This window comes from Malurus melanocephalus, unplaced genomic scaffold, assembly GCF_030028575.1.
Source record: "Malurus melanocephalus ecotype Western Australia unplaced genomic scaffold, MMel_1.1 scaffold_29, whole genome shotgun sequence".
Classification (NCBI taxonomy): domain Eukaryota; kingdom Metazoa; phylum Chordata; class Aves; order Passeriformes; family Maluridae; genus Malurus; species Malurus melanocephalus.
In genome coordinates, this window is record NW_026623261.1 from 621,594 (window position 1) to 639,551 (window position 17,958).

General features: G+C 37.9%; 1 protein-coding gene across 4 annotated transcripts in view; it reads left to right on the forward strand.

Annotated features, from left to right (window-relative positions):
- Positions 1-17,958, forward strand: part of PTPRK (protein tyrosine phosphatase receptor type K) — a 384,925-nt gene that overhangs the window by 339,307 nt on the left and 27,660 nt on the right. For 2 of the 4 annotated variants that reach the window (XM_057363581.1, XM_057363583.1), the window contains exons 14-15: positions 8,717-8,852; positions 15,854-16,014. In XM_057363581.1, the coding sequence (XP_057219564.1) occupies positions 8,717-8,852; positions 15,854-16,014 (297 nt within the window). Of the gene's footprint in view, positions 1-8,713; positions 8,853-15,853; positions 16,015-17,958 lie in introns of all 4 variants that reach the window. The other 2 variants (XM_057363580.1, XM_057363582.1) reach the window with 1 other exon arrangement.

Sequence of the window (17,958 nt, forward strand, 5' to 3'; positions counted from 1 at the left end):
AGATAGTACTATTAAAAAAAATTTTTTTCAAGACACAGAAAATTAACCAGATTAAAATCACATTAGGTATTTCTCTGAACTTTCCCAGCATTTCAGATATGCAGCTTTTACAGGATGAGATATGGTGTTTTAAAATAAGCACTTAATTGTCCACGGTTTATACTTAGAAGATCCTATGTGTTTCTAAAACCTGAGTTCTCACACAGATTAGGATTTTTTCAGGGTAAATCTCCAGMCTTTGCATTGTTTAGACAATTTTGAAATTAGAACCTGAAAGGGAACTTCAAAAATTGAAAAAAACCACAGTATCAGACCCCTGAAATAYGGTATCCTGATTCCTTTCAAGTATTTGTTGTCATTTGTTAGGAAGGTAAGGCAGTCCAGAAYGGGAGGGGAGAAAAAGGTGTGGCATGGATTTTCCGGTGTCAAACAGACTAAGGAATAGACTCCAATTTATCAATGTGTAAAACTCAACAATAGAATTTGTTCCGAATATTTCGGAATCAAAGGTTCCAAAGGTGGTCGCGCTTCAGCACCCTGGACTTTGTCATGGGCTGTGACCAGGAGGAGTCTCTTTTCTTGGGCAGTGCTGCTGCAAGATGGGGATGGGTTGTATTCCTCTGTCCTTGGTGTTTGCTCTTTGCTTTGAGAGGTGCCATTTCAGAAGCCTTAGCCCACGTTTTTATCCCGTGTCCTGTCCCACTGAATACAAYTGAACGAGAAGCTGACAGCGTAGCTCCAACTCACACCCCTGTATGAAGTGCCTTGTCACAGTTGCCATCTGTGTTCACCCACAGCTTTTTGTGTCCTGGGGGCACGAATGCATCATCGAGCCAGCTCCCCTAAAGCTAACTTAGTTATCTCTGCATAAGCAGCTGTTTTCTTGCACAGGGATGGCATCTTGCAATTCAGAAGCTGTAAAACCTGTGGATTGTAACATTTGCTGAACATCCTAATTTCCTGTAACCAAATTCKATCCTTGCCATAGTTTTAAAGATAGTAAAGTGTCTGCAAAGTACACAGCTCCAGAAGTATGTCTCAGTGGCTAATGTGGTAGAAATGCATTGATGGCACTAATTTTCTCTTTGAATGTGACCCATGAACAGCAGGGCAGGGTGCTGCAGGAACATTGTCTCCTCAGCATTGTTCCTGCTCTGTCCCTCTTCATCTGCTCACATCCAAGGTTTCTCAGCTAGTGAGGCAAACAGATTCAGCACTTTCTTCACTTGTTACTTCTGAATCTATTAAGGTAAATTCTTTGCTAATTGGTCATAAATTCATGGACATTACTGATTTCAGAGCCCTCATTAATTTTCATTTCAGACCCTTATAGCAGCAGAGACTTGGTTCACATAATTCTGTTTTCCTTAGAGTTTTCTACCAAAGTAGTACCATCAATGAAATTATCTGAAGATCCTGGAGAGTTGCAAAGATGTGTTTTTTGGTTTTTTTTTAATATGACTTATCAAAGCAACATTTATCAACATTTCAGAGGGCTTAACAACACTAGTAAGGAACTGCTCTTTTATGCATAAATGTATATATTATACTGGAACTCCAGGTAGCATTATCGTTGTAGTATRGCAAGATGCACTGTGCTAGATTGTTTAATTAATTAACATGTATATAAATATTTATAAGCAATGTGTTCATAATTTTAAAAACATCCAGTAGCATAAGCTCAGGCTGGTTTTTTTGCATTATCTGAAAGCAGGATGTGTAAGCAGGTGGTCACCTGTTTACTTGATACCGTATTTGTATGCACAGCCAGTGGGACTCCTTGTGCTTAACTTCCACAGTTCCTTACATCATCCCAAGTCTGACTGACTAGAGGTTAGCCTGGAGCTGTATTTATTTCATTTCTGCATGTAAGCTATCAGAAGGGGCCCATAAAGGGTGTCTGGATTCATTTCTGCAGCAATGAACTTTTATGTAGAGAACAGTCATTTGTAATTTTGTCCAACAGGAAGGCTTAACTTACATATCACAAAGCTTTGGGCCCTTGAGGGCTCTTTCTGTTGGGCTCAGCTGGCAGCATCTGGAGGTGGTGACACCTCCCCCATTCCCCCAGCGAGGGGCACACATGAGGATAAGTTGGGCACAGTTTGTTGCAACACAAAGTGAGGCAGCAGATTTTGTGTAAGCATCACCTCACTACCCTCCCCTTTCCGGARGAGTTCAGAGAAGAGGCTGGTGGTGCCTGGGATCCCCCTTTTCACCAGCAGAGCCTGTTAAACTCTCTTCCTTGGGACAGTCATCGACCTGGTTGCCATGGTGACAGGGATGAACCTGACACTTCCCAGCACAGCTCAGGGAATCACTCTTTCTGTTCACAATCGCGTACAATTTTTCTTTTTAATAATGCTACCCTGGAAATCGGTAATTTAGARCCCTGGAAGCAACAGCTTAGATGGATTGAAACCCCAGTGAATTTCTGGCATGCCTTCATCTCCCAGAAGCTGTACTCCGAGACAGAAATACTTTAGAGGCTCCAGGGAAGGGAAAATTGTGGAGATTCCTTTCTCACTAAATATATCTTCACTTTCAACCTAAGAAAGAAAAATCAGTAGTGCTGTACCAAAGTGACCCATGTGAGGATATCTGTAAGACCTCATGAATCATGTGCATGGTTTGCTAGAACAAGTTGCACATCCTGTCTCCTGATCCCTGAAAATATACATTAAAATGTTTTCAGCAAGTAGAATCAGCTCAGACTTTTAAAAAAACTTAATAAAGCTAAAAGGATCTTCTCTCACTGAACATGAATTTATTAATCGAATTTGAGACTTATAAAAATGTCCTTAATTGCATAATGATWATCACCATAGCAAAGGAGTAACAAAACAAGTCTGATGGAGGTGGAACAGTCTGTCAGGGAAGATGATTAAAATACAGGGCAGATGAGTCTGAAAGAAAATATTTGTCAGAGAATCTCAGTTTCTCAACAGGCCCTTTTCTCAGGTGGTAGACTGACATCTCCAGAGCTACCTTCAGTTTCATTTGATGTTATCATGATGTTACCTTGTTGAACTCATTCAGATGTCATTCCCAGATTTAATTAAAGTTTTTGAATGCCATATAACAAAAGTGCAGAACATATTATCTTGAGCAGAGCTATTCTGAATATCAAGCTATGCAGTTTGTGAGAATTCAAAGTTCTGCCATAAACAGAAATTAACATTCAAAGAAAATGCAGTGTAATAAAATAGCAGCTTTAATCATGCATAAAACTGAGTTTCTTCTGTGTTCACACACAGGAAACTCAGCATAAAATGCTGTGAATGTTAAGAGTCAAATCATACGGTGAGAAGGTTATGTATAAAAATGTTGTTCAAAACCTCTGATTTAAAAGCTGTCTTTTAGAAGGCTGSCTGTTCTCTAAGTGGTACCATGCGAGCAGCCCTGCAAAATCCTACCAGAATTTTCTGCTTGAATAATTGTGTTTGGATGAGCGAGTAGAATATCATTATCTTGATTCCTACACCATCTTCTTGGGAAGRTATAGGTGAATAGATTTTGTGCTGAGTGTCATAAATTCTCTGACAATTTTGCAAGGCTGTGTGTAAATTTTGAACCAGAGAAGGAAGGAGAAGACAGGAAAGCAATATGTGGCGTGACTGGATTCCTTATGCCACAGTATACCTCTAGAATTAAGTGTAAATACTATGCATATGCTCAATTTTAGAAGTGAGTATTGGCTTTTTGGTGTGTTTGATTAAAAACGTGGTTACAAAATTTAGAGTAATTAAGTACCTCAGGAAATCATGAGAACATGGACTCTASCTCACCAACTATTTCGAATTTTACTGTCCCTGAGAGGGTTAGCAGTGCTAGTCTAATTTAGTGCTGTTCACAGCTGAACTTCATGCTATTGATCATGGAWGTTGACTGATTGAATATTCTCCTTTAGTGTCCATGAAAACAAGGAGAGCATCTTCTTATATGGTGACTATTACTGGCTGTGTGCAGAGTCAGAGTCACTGGATCGAGTTATTTTATGAACTTTGTGAGTGGGACTGTGGAATATGATTGTTGTTACTGTTCATTAGTTCAGAAGAAAGGCAAGTTGATAGATTGCTAAAAACCTGTGTTTTTCTCCCAATCTAGCTCATAAATCTTTAGTGTAGGCAGCTATTCTTGTACAGGGCAAAAAATGTAGTTAATGCTTTGTTTCAGGTCAGAAACTCTTACAAATTGTATGGAAGATCGGGTTGCACGGGTTGAAAACTGTAGGATTRTCTCTTCTCAGATTTACAGGATCAAAATTCAAAAAACATAGTAAGGCAAAGACATTGTAAAAACTAACACTTAATTCAAGGTCTGTTAGAGTGAGGCTGGTCAAAGGAATTAGCAATAGAGAGTCCATTTTTGTATGTTCTTCTTTCTGTTACCATGCAAGGTTCTTTCTCAGAACAATAAATTGCCTTTTAATAGAGTCTGATGTTCAAGATATAAGAGAGGATTGCAGGACTACATTACTAAAAATGAACATTAAAAATTAATAAAGCAGGCGTTTTTATAACAAATAATTTTAAAGCTTTTTTTCCCTTTTTAGAAATATTCAGTAGTTAACTCCAATTATCAAAATAATCGTATCTCTACAATTTAGAGATGTTTTCATGGACTATGTCAAAGGTTTACAGAAATCCAGATAGATGGCATCTGTAAYTCTTCTCTTGTCCACTGTTATAGTCACTCCATCAAAGAACACCACTCGGTTGGTTAGGCAAGATTTGTCCTTGGTGAGGCCTTTGTTTACTTAAGTTACTTTGACAAAATCAGCAGTTCAGCCTACAGAAGAGTCACTTCAGGGAACTAAATCCTGGTTGTCTTGTAGAGGGTAGAAAAAGCAAGTTCTCGGAGTAAGCAGACGTTTACTTGCTGCAGCAGTCCTTGTGCACTCAGCAGCCAGGACACACTCACTTTTATAGGTGTAGGTTTGACATGTACACACAAGGTTTCTCTGGCTTTCCCTCTGGTTGTGTATGGGTCAGCTCACACTTACCTATTACAATATACTTTGAGCCGTCAAAGTTGTAACACAAATAATATGAAATGCTTTCAAATTCATAAGTTTCATTGTATTATTCTGTACATTCAATAGCTTCCTCAAAATCATCATTGCGTGCAATGCACATGGATTACAATATGATTTATATCTGTGATTGCTTTCATATAGTCCCCAAATGTAGCAGTCAGTCTAGAGCATGCATATATTATCCATTGCTGGAAATATACACRAAGTAATCCTGGCTTCATTCAAGTCCAAAGCAATTTTTCTGTTTATATTGGCAAGACAGGTATCGTTTTGCCAATAGATTTTAGCATTTGAGGTATAGGAAGCTCACCCACTGATTATACACTTGCTTAGTGTATAACTATTCAATGACATTTTTCTCAACTAATTTAGGWCTCTGGGGTACATTTCTAGTGGRCACCAACTTTATCTCATAAGCAACYRTAAAGTTCATGGAATGARTTACTGTCCCTTACTTCAAAACCCTGAATGTAAGGAAACAAGAAAAATGGTCAAACAGTTGATATCCTTCTGGCTTTCCACTGGTGTTGGAAACAGTGGAAGTTACTGATTATCCAAACCAAATAATTTCCTAGAGAGTATGTAATAGAACATCTGTGCCTAAGTTAGCCAGATAAGTAAACACCTTCACTAGCATTTCCTTCAGATTTTCTGAAATGTGGGTAGTTGTTTYTCTAAAGTACCTTTTCTGAATGAAGCAACTGTGTGTGTGGCCATGCAGTAATTAAACATGACTCTGAGAAGCATATGTATTGCAGCTTGCTCTGTCAAGTTATAAGGGTCCTTATCTATCTCCAGGGAAATGTGAAACAGGTCTATCATTCTTTCCSCTTTACTCTCTCATCACTAAATACTCCTTTGAAAATACCACTGTCCTGATCAAAGCTCAAAGCCTGTGCTTCTGGATATGTTTTTGAGCCCTCAGGTTTTGAAGTGCATCTCCAGGTCACATCCAATCCCTATGATTCGTATTTCCAAATCTCTCAAAGCCTTGGCCTTAAATCTCCATCCCCACAGCTGAATCTCTTGCTCCAGCCTCAGTTATTTTGCAGATTGAGTAGTTCTTACCTTTGCTGGGTCAGAGCTGCCCAGCTGCGCTCACGTTGTACAATTCCAGACACAGCAAATATCCCATTCCTGCACACTCCCTCTTTACCYTTCCTGTGTCCTTGCTGTTTCTCTRTAYTCCATACAGCAAACATGATTTCTTTTTTCCYCATTGGCATATAAAGCCATTTATATTTAGCCTGGATTTGTCTTTTGACTCTACTGATTGGCCTTTTGGCTCTACTGCTTATCAAATGTTCATTCTCATTTGTCACATCCAGCCCAGCTAATAYCAGACTGGGAGCTGATTAATTTTAAGCACTGAGAATGTTGAATACCTTCATCTTCCAGTTCTGCCTCAAAAGTCATTTCCTCATTTCCTGTTAGGCAGAATCAGGTATGTGTCTGACATTCATTCTAGCTCGTGTGTGTTGTACATGCACACACCACTTGCCTGATCCCAATTCTTACCCCTTAGCACCTCARCAACACGCATAATACCAACAAAATAGATAGCATTCAGTCCTCACAGGTTATGTATGCAAGTGTGCATGCAGGCGTGTATTTACAGAGAGAAGGAAGCATTTAGCATTTCTCAGCAGATAGAGTTCAAGCTGTAGGTGAGAGAGATGATTATAATGATGAATTCTTATGATGATGATTAAGTTTTACGATTAAAGCACTGCTAGATCTCTCACTGTCTGTCTAGCTTTCGTGTGGGTGTCTGGAAGGGAGCACGTTCCTAACTCAGAAGGTTTTTCTGAGGGTAAGTTGTTAGTACATCRTTCTGGTACTGCTGAGGTGAAGGTTACAGAGAAAAGTAATAAAGAGTTGATTTTAAACAGCAGCAGCATCCTTCCCTCAAAAGGTAATCTGGGTTCCTGCAATGGCACCTGAATAGAAATGATCGGAGTAACCTGGTTAAACCCAGAAAGTATTGGATACCAATTATCCCTGATAATGACTACASCGGCTTTGTGAAAGGAGTGGATTTTCAGGAGAGCAGTAGCCTTTCYCTCTCTCATATGACTTCACCTTGGTTTCATTCTGCTGCTTCTGGTGATCTRCTGAGAAGCATCCTAATTTCACACATTTCTGTGCAGTGACATAGGCGTGATGATACCAACAGTTTGTAACTATTCCACATGAAGCTGCTGCACAGGKAGAGGTTAAATGGCATCTGCTGTATGCCGGGTGGAGAGTGAGAGAAGGGACACAGGGAGAGCAAGGATGTGTGCCTCTTCACACCAGTGAGGAAAGGAAAGCCTTAGAAAGCAGGAACTAGAGAACTGGAACACCATTTTTTTATTCTACAAGTAAACATCTCATGGGATTTTACCCCTGGCTGAAACCTATTTGTATTTCTCATATTTTTACCAGGCTGGAAAAGCTCATGTTCCTGATCCTTTGCACACCAGGCTGTTATGCAAAGAGGTGCAGACTGAATGGCTGTGCTCTTTCATGTATATTCTTTTTCTCCCTGCTGTAACCTGTAGCCTTGGCCCACTCAGCTGTGTTATGGGGTGATTTCATCTCTCTTTGGAACAGTGGTTTGTGGGTTTTTTTTCAGGGCCTATAAACAGAAATAAAACTACTGCTGACTTTAGGCTTGGCTTTGTGAATGACCTTATTTAGAGAATCAAAATTCCCAGTGGAATGCAGATCTCAGACAGACCAGATGCTGTAAGGTGAATTAATATACAAAGGTGGACTGAAACTGGGTGAAGGAGAGAAGTACTGCTGTTTAAGGTGCAGATTGTGGCTTGGAAAAATGTGTTTATTTGCTGTTTGTGCATAAGTGTTTTCTTAACATTCARTGTTTAATATTCCAGATTTAATATCTGGGAAAAAAAGCGTTAAATGATAGTTAAATKATGTTTAGTCAATAGATTGTGTTTGCTTGGTCTTCTGCTTTTTAATASAGTAACTTATTTGGGAATCCAGCTGCATAAACACATTCACCTGTATACATAGACGTAGATTTTCTGTAGCAAGGAGGGTAACGAAGATGGTGAAGGGCCTTGAGGGGAAGCCACATGAGGAGGGGCTGAGGTCACTTGCTTTGGAGAAGAGGAGACTGAGGAGAGACCTCATTGCAATCTACAAATTCCTCATGAGAGGAAGAAGAGGGGCAGGCACTGATCTGTAGTGCCCAGTGACAGGACCCAAGGTTCTGTGCCCAGTGACAGGACCRGACTCAGGTTGTGTCAGGGGAGGTTTAGGTTGGGTATGAAGAAGAGGTTTTTCACCCAGAGGGTGGTTGGGCACTGGAATAGACACCCCAAGGACGTGGTCACAGCACCAGCCTGACAGAGTTCAAGAAGTGTTTGGAAAATGCTCTCAGGCACAGGGTCACATCACTTTAGGGGATGGTGCTGTGCAGAGCCAAGAGCTGTACTCTGAGATCCTTGTGGGTCACTTTTAACTAATTTTATTCTGTAGTTCTGTTAAATTTATGGTGTGTCTATGTATATATGTGTAGATGTTTAAACATTTGATGCCTGTATCTGTATTTTGAYTACTGTATTAAGACAAAAACATATTCAAAAATTACCAATTATACCAAAAATTTTTTCCTTTTCTTTAGTGCTTATACACTTAAGTAACTTCTTTTTTTGATTCATTTAGCAGCAGCAACAGAAGAACCTGAGGTGATTCCAGATCCAGCTAARCAAACAGATCGAGTGGTGAAAATAGCAGGAATTAGTGCTGGAATTCTGGTATTCATCCTACTTCTCCTTGTTGTCGTATTGATYGTCAAAAAAAGGTAAGAAAGTGATCTGTGTTGATTGATCTTTTTTCCCCCCTCCCTATCAAACAATTTTTTAAAAGTATGTTTTTTACAGGTCTTTAAAAAAAAAAAAGTTTTAGGACTGGTAGGTCACATTGGTTTTTGAATTAGTTCTTCATATTTTCTTTCGGTTTTGCTGTGATTCTTAGGATGTCTTTAAAGAGAGGGTTTCTTTAAATTTAAGATGCGATTACTATACATTTTCTCATACTTATTTATTTCCAAGGATTTTTAAGTTGGAGATAGAAGAATGTACAGAATATTAAARTGGTTAGAATTGAAATTCACTGAGTCTTTTTTATTCTTTAAAGCAAAGAAAAAAATGTAGCTTATTGCATTTTTCATGTTTTAGCCACTTAATGAATATTATTTTCTCTATGCAGCTCTAACGAGTTATTTGTATATATATGTTACCCAACTTGCAATATAGTGTAATTTTATACCTCTATTTATGCTCTTGTAAACCTGGAGTTTTTTCTTAAAAGTCATACCACATCACTGTAAAATTATCTAGTGAGTCCTTAGTGCATGAAATCGTTTAAAAGTGTATTAATTTGAGTGAATTTAAATTTTTTTCAGTGCTTTCTTAGACAGTAAGCAATATCGCCATCTTCTGGCATTGTTCAATGCTATCCCCGCATCCCAATCCTCCTACCCGTAGTAACTTGTGCTATCCTATTGCTTGGTCAGTGTTTCAAAGCCTAGCTTTCCCAGTAGTTGCAACTCTTTTAACCTGATGTAAAAGTCTGTAATATGTCCCTGTGGTAGTTGCAGTAGAGAAACGAATTCCCCTCTCTCCGTGCACTCCCTCCCCTTCGCGTGGCACAAGCTGGTTCCYCTTGGGTAGAACGAGCCCTTTGCCTTCCCACGGTGTGTGCGTTGCGTTCCCTTGCCTTTTGCAGAAGTTATTGATAGAAAGTGTTTTCGTAATTGTTGCGTATATTCCTCTGAAATGCGGCTTGCTGTTATTTCTAAAGACTAAGAAAAAAGTTAAAATTGTACCTAAGATCGTTCTATATGTTATGATTATTGGTTTGCATTAGATTTTTTTAATTTATTGCCTTTTTACGATTATCCCTGGAGATATATAACTTGGAGAAGAAACGTCTGCATTAGAAACATTAGGTATGCTTATAGTGTTCTGTGTTAGTTAGCTACATATGTGATTTTTTCCCAAAAGTGCTTTTACTTTCCTCCGTTGTTTACCTCTGTGGTTGAGAATTAACACATATGCAAAAGGTCCAACTCATCATATGCAAAAAAACCATACAGTCAGCCAGTTTTCTTTATTTACACGRCTTTCAAAAAACAAAAAAGAAGTGGTTTTTCAGCTTTTAGGGGGAAATCTCTGTATTGTAGCTTTGTAGCAAGGTATGTGCTGGGAGGTATCAGTGTGTGATACAGTGGTCCCCTTAKGTTTAATAGAAAATTCTCTGTGTGTGYACGTGTGTTTGTGTGTGGGAGAGACCGTCTAACACTGTAGAGGGTCAGTCACTTCCAGATGTGATTGACTGCTTGTGCAGGTAACAAACAAGCCAACAAATTCTTACATTCATTTTTCCTATTCTTTTTGCCTCTTCCAYTCAGAGTCCTTTTAGGCTCATACTTTCACTACTGAATTGTTTGACCAAAGTGAGTTAATTCAATCAGTGAAGTGATATTTTTTAATTTCCCCTTTTCCCTTCTTCCCTCCTGAACCTGTGAAGACAGTATCCTCTTATGAATTATCATCATTCTARAGCACATAATATTTCTAAACTCCTGCACTATTTTGTATTCTAAATAGGTGAGAAATTAACCTGCTTAATGACTCTTTAATGTTTGGTAATTTTTCATCACAATAGTTTAATTGGTTGTCTAGTGTGTATGTTGTAGGTTTGCCATTCTTCTCCCCTTCTGCCCTTAGTGAAAATGGGCATTTTTTAATACCAGCTTTAGTCAAGCTCTCCTACAAGAAGCATAGAAAAAACGGTGTTCCTGAGTTAAATCAGCCCACCTAGTGAATCAGGGCAATTCATATCATGAGGCCAGAAGCAGCTGTAAAAACTCTGACACATTCACACATACAAAAACACACTTCACTTAGTTGTGGTGGGACTGAAAACCGATCCATCTGAATCATCCTCTGTAGTGTACCTATCCAGTGATCCATTATGTAGTATCCCTTTTGGTACCTGAATTGACCACAGATCATTAGATGGAAAAGTCAATAAAACAATGGTTTCTGCATTTTTATTGGTTTATTAAGTCATATGCACTGCCACTGCTATCTCAAACTGATTAAATGCAGCATTACATTTTATTGAAAAATGGAGTACTAAGCAGTTTTGTTCATGAGCTTGAGTTTTTTTAGGCTTTGCCTGATCATTTTGTACAAATTGGTTTGAAGTTTTCCTGAATGAAGCTCTTAACAGCTTTTACAGACTTTTACTGGAGTAATCAAACCAGCCAAGAAAAGGGATACTGCATCTTTAACAAGCAATGCCATTTTTATTTTCAAAATCATTGTTGGACTATTTCCAAATGTCCTCCATTTCCTTCCATTTGTTTACCTTCCATGTTTTTAACGCTTAGCATGACTACATCAGCATTTCCAGTTGTAAGATTTTAAAATAGAAAGCATATGTTTGCATCCAGGAAATGTGTGGTGTATATGCCAGTACACACGTGTCTGCTGGAAAAGTGAATTCCTTCAAATGTGTGTGCTCATATAGCTACACATAGTATGGATACAAACATAGATGTATACAACTGTGTACTGCTAAAGATGTTAAAGTGAATGAGAAGAAGTTGTTTYCTGATTAAATGTATTTATTAATGGATCCTTTATTTTTTGTGACTGAAAAGTAAAAAGCATATCTGCTGCACAAGATTTGTACACAGCTGTTCATTTGTCATGACATCTAGGCGGTAATCATTATATTATGCTGAACTGCATGTTGAAATTACACAATCCATTTAATTTTCTAAATTTTTGGCAATAAGTGAAATCTCAGCATGTAATTTTCTCAAGTGATCTTTCTAAAAAAAATCATTTTTATTCGCTAGGGTTTTTTTTKKTTKGKTKGGGRWTTTTTKTKTTKKTTTKTTTTKTKTTKTTTTGTTTTTAATTGCATGGCAAAATAAGGCTAGTTTGTGCATGAGCAAATTGAAGTGCTAACCAAAGAAACATGAATTTTTCAACTTTTTTTTTAAACGCACATTTCTCTGCTTTAATGGATGTGACAGAGTCACGCTTTTCATTCACCATTGCTTCTCTTTTTCCACTGTCTGTGATTTGCTTGCCAGGAGGAGCTACTATTCTTACTCCTACTATCTGTAAGTAGAATACGGGTGACTTACTACTTTACGTGTTTTAAAGATGCAGTATCCCTTTTTAAAAAAGAAAAACAGTCTCCATGATTTTTGCAAAGTTTTATTGATAGTTACCTTTCATGGTCCTCAGGCTTGAAAAATTGTTCTTATCATTGTTCCTGCTATTCTTACCCTGTTTTGTTTTTTTTTAAAGGGATATTGTATTTCTAACTGTATATTGAGACTTTCGCTTTTTGCTACAGTTTTTTCATAACTATCATTTTAGTTTATTGTAATCATAATTTAATTTGCATTATGATTCACAGCAACACATCACACTAAGGAAAAAAGCACTTCCTATTTTCTAGTTAGTGAAATGTGCCTGTAAATCACGAACTGTACTTTCTTATCGTATCAGTTCAGGAGTGATCTTACGCACCACTTTTCCTGTGCAGGTTTTAGGCAGGTGCCAAACTTTTATGAGTACTTCATGGTCTGCCTCTTTTCCTTTTGAGGTGCTTGGCATACACATCTTAATGTGGGGATCTTATTTTATGACATTAGTTTGTCTAAAGTTTTGCTTCATTGAAGCAAAACTGACTTTTTTTATACTTGTTGACCAAATGAGTTTTTGTGAGGACTGTGACAATACTGTCTGTGATTGAGCAAGCAGTTACACTTCTTTTCATTTTAAATAAATGCATAAAGCCCTTGACTTCAGAGGAGCTCKAAGGAAGCACTCGAGTGTTTTGATATGCTGATGGTGTCTGATAATGATGCTCTTCCACATTTTTAGGTAGAATTAGTTGGCTTCTTTAAACAAACTTAAAAATAAAAGATTAGGTAAGCTGGTTTAGCTAACTGCCATTGTCTCATTTATTGTGATAAATTATAATTTCCTTGTTAAACAACAATTGCTTCAACTCAAGATAATTAGCCACATTGTTTCATCCTATGATGGAGCACCTCTCTCCTCCCACCACTGTAACACCCACCTGTGCAGATTCATCCAACTGGATCCTTTAGCAGATAATGAGAATCATTTACACTCTCTGTCAACCTCARGTTCTTTAACCTAATGATTTGCTTAACTATCACAAAGCATAKATTGCATGTGCCTTTAGCTGAGTGAGGAGAGGAAAAAAAAAAAGGAAAGGAAAGGAAAAGAAAAGAAAAAGAAGTCATCAAACCCCAAGGGAGCCAGGAGCTGTTGAACAATAAAGCTGTCCTCCCATTTCCCAGCAACTTTGGGTTGCAGTGCTACAGCACAATAGGCCCTTTTAGGCATTGAAGCAGAGCATAAGAATTAGAAAGTAGTTACTGTAATAAGCTAATAACGTGAAAGCCTTAATAGCTGTTGGTTTATTTAGCATAGCTAGCAGGTTTTGTTACAATGTGATGCTTCAAAGAAAAGCTTAATATCGTAGAGAGATGTAATAGTCTTTTTGTTCCTTTTCTGAGGTGACATTAGAAAAAGGTGATCTTCAATGTATAGAGACTGTTTGAAAGGCTTTGAAACTTAAAAAACTACTTTGAACTAGAAATGCTAGTTTTGCGAAGGCTTTGATAGTATCGGGAACCAGTTATAAAGCTCAAGCAGTTTCACTCTTGGAAGTTCTTTTGGTCTTCGTTTGTTCAACCAGAGTATCATTTAARCCAGCTCCTCTTAAGCTAAAAGGAATGTGTGGAGTAAATGTATAAAATAAAGCATTTTAGGGGGAACATCCAACAGATTTTTTTTTTATTATTTACTTAACAACTGATACAGAATCCTTATGTGCATAACAGTGTGATGAAAAAATGATAGGTTTAGAGACCACCTTTGGAATTTTTGCAGTGAGAGTATCACTGAGTAGTAATTTTTCAACTTTTCCATCCATAGATGGAAGACAATAAGTGGGGGCAGGAAATGGGACAAAATAAGGACATGAATCTGATTGGTGGATTGGTGGAAGAATCTATTATCTGTAGGGGGGCTTTATCCATCCATATTCTCGATCATGGTCTCTCGTCATGAACCAAGATTAACTTAAGAAACAGCCCTGTAACATTTTCTTATATATGCACATGTGTGAAGTACTTCTTGACCTAGAGAACAGTGTAGGTCCTTGCTGGTGGATGTTCCYAGGACTCAACAAGTAAATGGATGGGTAATTTAGATTAATATTCTTCTTAGAATACCAACATAGGTTRTGTTGAAGAGACCCAAAAGATCATCTAGTTCCAACCTCCCAGATCAGATTGCTGAGAGCCCCATCCAGCCTGGCCTTGAGTGYATCCAGAGAGGGGAACTCCACAACCTGTCTGAGCAACTGGTGTCAATGTCTCACAAGCTTGATATTAAAGAATTTCTTCCTAACATCTAATATTCTAATATGTAATAAGTATCTAATATTGTCCTTGTCTGCTCTTAGAACGTGCACAGAATTAAAAGTTGGCAGTCCTTTTAGTCAAGAGAAATGTAAGATAAATGCTGTCTAAACAATTAACAGAGTATTTGATGGTATTCTATGCAGAAAAAGCTTATGAAGATAAGCTGTGTTTTAAACATACATTTTCAAGAACTCAGTATCTTAAGTGATGATTGTGTCTCTCCCATATGGTGTCAGATTTATCCAGCTAAGCAGGCTGGCTGTCTATTGGATTGTAGTCATGGCTTCAGATGAAAACAGGGCCATTTCAGAACAGTTTAATGCGTGTTACTATGGGTAAGTTCATGGGTTTCTGCAGAACCAAGGCACACATCGTGCTGCTCTGCATTCTTCCTGCTACTTGAAATATATGCTTTAAGTGTAGTAGGCTTTAAGTTATAATTAAAATATATTATTTGCTTCCATCTGGCTTCTGGAGACASTGAGAATCACTTCCAGTTCTTTATCAAAAGGGAAGAATGTGAGACATTTCTGAAGTGAGAACTTTGAGGGCATTGGCTGTTAATTGGAAGGGCTTGGTTGTACRGAGTAGGTTGGTCTTTAACTGTGATACAGTGAGAGTGTAAGACTCTTTTGACTGGTAATGTCAAAATTGCAATGTTCCCAAACTGCACAAAAGGGTAGAAGGATGAGGGCGGTTTTGTTTTTCAAAGAACCAGAGTTAAGTATCAGGAACATAATGTGGTATCCTCTTGTATCTTGTATATTGAATGGGCAGCAGAACCTTTAGCACAAAATGTATTTTAAATATGTATTGAATTACATTTCTTTTGTTACTTTATAGTTTTTTTTTACTAACAAAGTAATTTAGGTTAAATGACTTTTTCACAACAAGGCAAGCAAGGGGAATGAATTATCCGTTTATAAAATCAAAACAGATATTTAAACTGAGATGGTTGATAAAACTGCATGCACAGATGCTTCTTATTTGTCATTTCAGTTTAAATGTAATTATATTCCCTAATTTGTTTATATTAGTGTAATTACTCCACAGGAAAAAAAAAAATGTATTACCAGGGTACAGAAGTAAGCACTTTCATTACAGCATTTGAGCTGTACAGAAAGCACAAGGCCATAACTGTTTCATAGCAGGGTGCATAGTTTTATCAATCACAYGCCGGAAAAAATTGTAGACCGGAAAATAAGTCAAACTTTCCAGTCACTCAGGRTTATAGAGAATGATCACTGGCGACATCAGTGTTCACCAAATATTAAGGTGGTTTACTTTTTCTTTTCTTTTTGGCTGGGCAGCAAACTTGCAAAGAAGCGCAAGGATGCGATGGGGACCACACGCCAGGAGATGACGCACATGGTGAATGCCATGGACAGGAGTTACGCCGACCAGAGCACTCTGCATGCCGAGGATCCCCTGTCAATCACCTTTATGGACTCACACAACTTCAGCCCCAGATGTAAGTAGACAGTGGTAGATAGTCCAGAGTGAAGGTGAATAGAAAAACACAGAAAACAGTGCTGCTTTTTAAGGAAAATTGTATTTTAAGCTCCGGGTTTTCCTGSGTTTTCCTTTTTGCTGGTGAAGCAAAAGATTGAGTAGGAATGTTTGTATGTTATCCTTACTAGAATGTGCCTAATTATTTAATCAAATATTTGCATGTGCTTTCACTATGCAACTATATTTGTTTTAGGGAAAGTATTATTCTTCTAGGATATCTTAGTTAAAACCTGAAATTGAGTTTTCCCTCACAAGGCTATTTRAAATTACTGTGTAACACCATGTCTGCAGTGAATATGAAGTCCAAATTAATTTCTATTTTTTTGGCAGTAAGGATGTTACAACAGAAGGAAACACTGACAATTTTCATTGCTGTTTGTGAAGTTTAGGAACAAGCTTGTTAATATATCTGCAAATTTGTTCCATATTTGTATTCATTTTTTGTAGACATACTGACTGTCTGGTTTTGMAAAAGTCTGGGTTTCTGACAGTTAAGGGTTATAGCTTCCACTGTTCAGCACTCTTGCCTCCCAGCAGCTACACTATAGCTTGCCAAAAGCAAGATACTCCACTGGCAGACTGAATATTTCAAAACTGGTGTATAAGTTACAAAGGGATACAATTCTGTCATGGAGCACCTGAGCTTCTCAGCTTCATGGACTTGTGGCTTGGTTTCAAAYAGATCTGAGCAGCCTGAGCTGCTTCTGAATTTCCATTTTTTGGGAATGACACTCTATGTCTCTTCTCGTCTCCCATACTGCTTACCATACTTGAGCAAAATACATCCCTTAAGGCTCTTAAGTTGTTTTGTGATTGTTGTAAGGGAAACRGATTTTAGAGGAGGAGTTTGTTGCTTGGTTTATTGAAGCTTACCAMACTGCAAAGGGATGACACTTTAAGTGTCTCATAACCAATCATGAATGGGTATTTAGTATCAGCCTAATAGTTTTTCTACCCAGTTTTGGCTGGAACAGTTTGAAAATTCTCCAAAGYTTGATGTCTTACTGGCATTGCAGAGGTAGGATTGCAGAGACAGTTTGATATGGATTGTGATGGTGGATCCCAGGTAAAGAATTCATCAGGAATTACATGGCTGTTAGTGAGCCAGAKCTGCCAGGCACTCAGGCAGCCTTCCACATGGACTGATGTGATCCATGACCCCATGAACTCCAGCCACCACAGCTGTCCTGGCTGGTTGGCAAAGAAGTCAGACATCACCAGTTTTTAACATCCTAGGTATGTGATTTTTGTGTGTGTTGGAGAATTTGTTTCTCCTGACCACTGTGCTGAGATGAGTCTTCCAAGCTTTCAAGCTTGACAAACTTTCAAGCAGATTGCTTGAGAACTGGACTTTAATTCMGTCACAGACATGTTGGTATTATAATTTTTTGTTCCAGATTGGAATAAAACCAAATCCTGGCTTCTGCCATTTCTGTCCAAAACAGCACATTAATCTCTGCATGGTTCTGGTTATGATAATGAAAGATAAAATTCTATGGATTTTATTCAGACATCTGCATCTGTGTGTCTGTGATTTTCCTATAGTCATTAAGAGCAATCTGTAGTACTGCACATTAAAAAAGCTATTAATGGTAAAAATGTATATTATTTTTTTTAATTTACCTGGAAAACCTTATAGAAATACTGTTTTATTTTTAGATTAGCTGTTCAAGTATTACATGAGAGGATGGGTTTAAAAGGGAAGAAGYGAGTTCTATGAAAGTGAACCTTTATTGTGAAGTGAAAAAAACAATAGTGAAGGAGGATCCCTTTCAAAAACTAAATTGCATGTTATGTCTTTATTTCATTTCAGTTAGGATCTCTTTGCTTTTTTCRTTACATTTCTGAAGTCTGAAATCACTGCCTTTCATTCCTCTTCTATTCAGGATGCTTTCTGGAACTG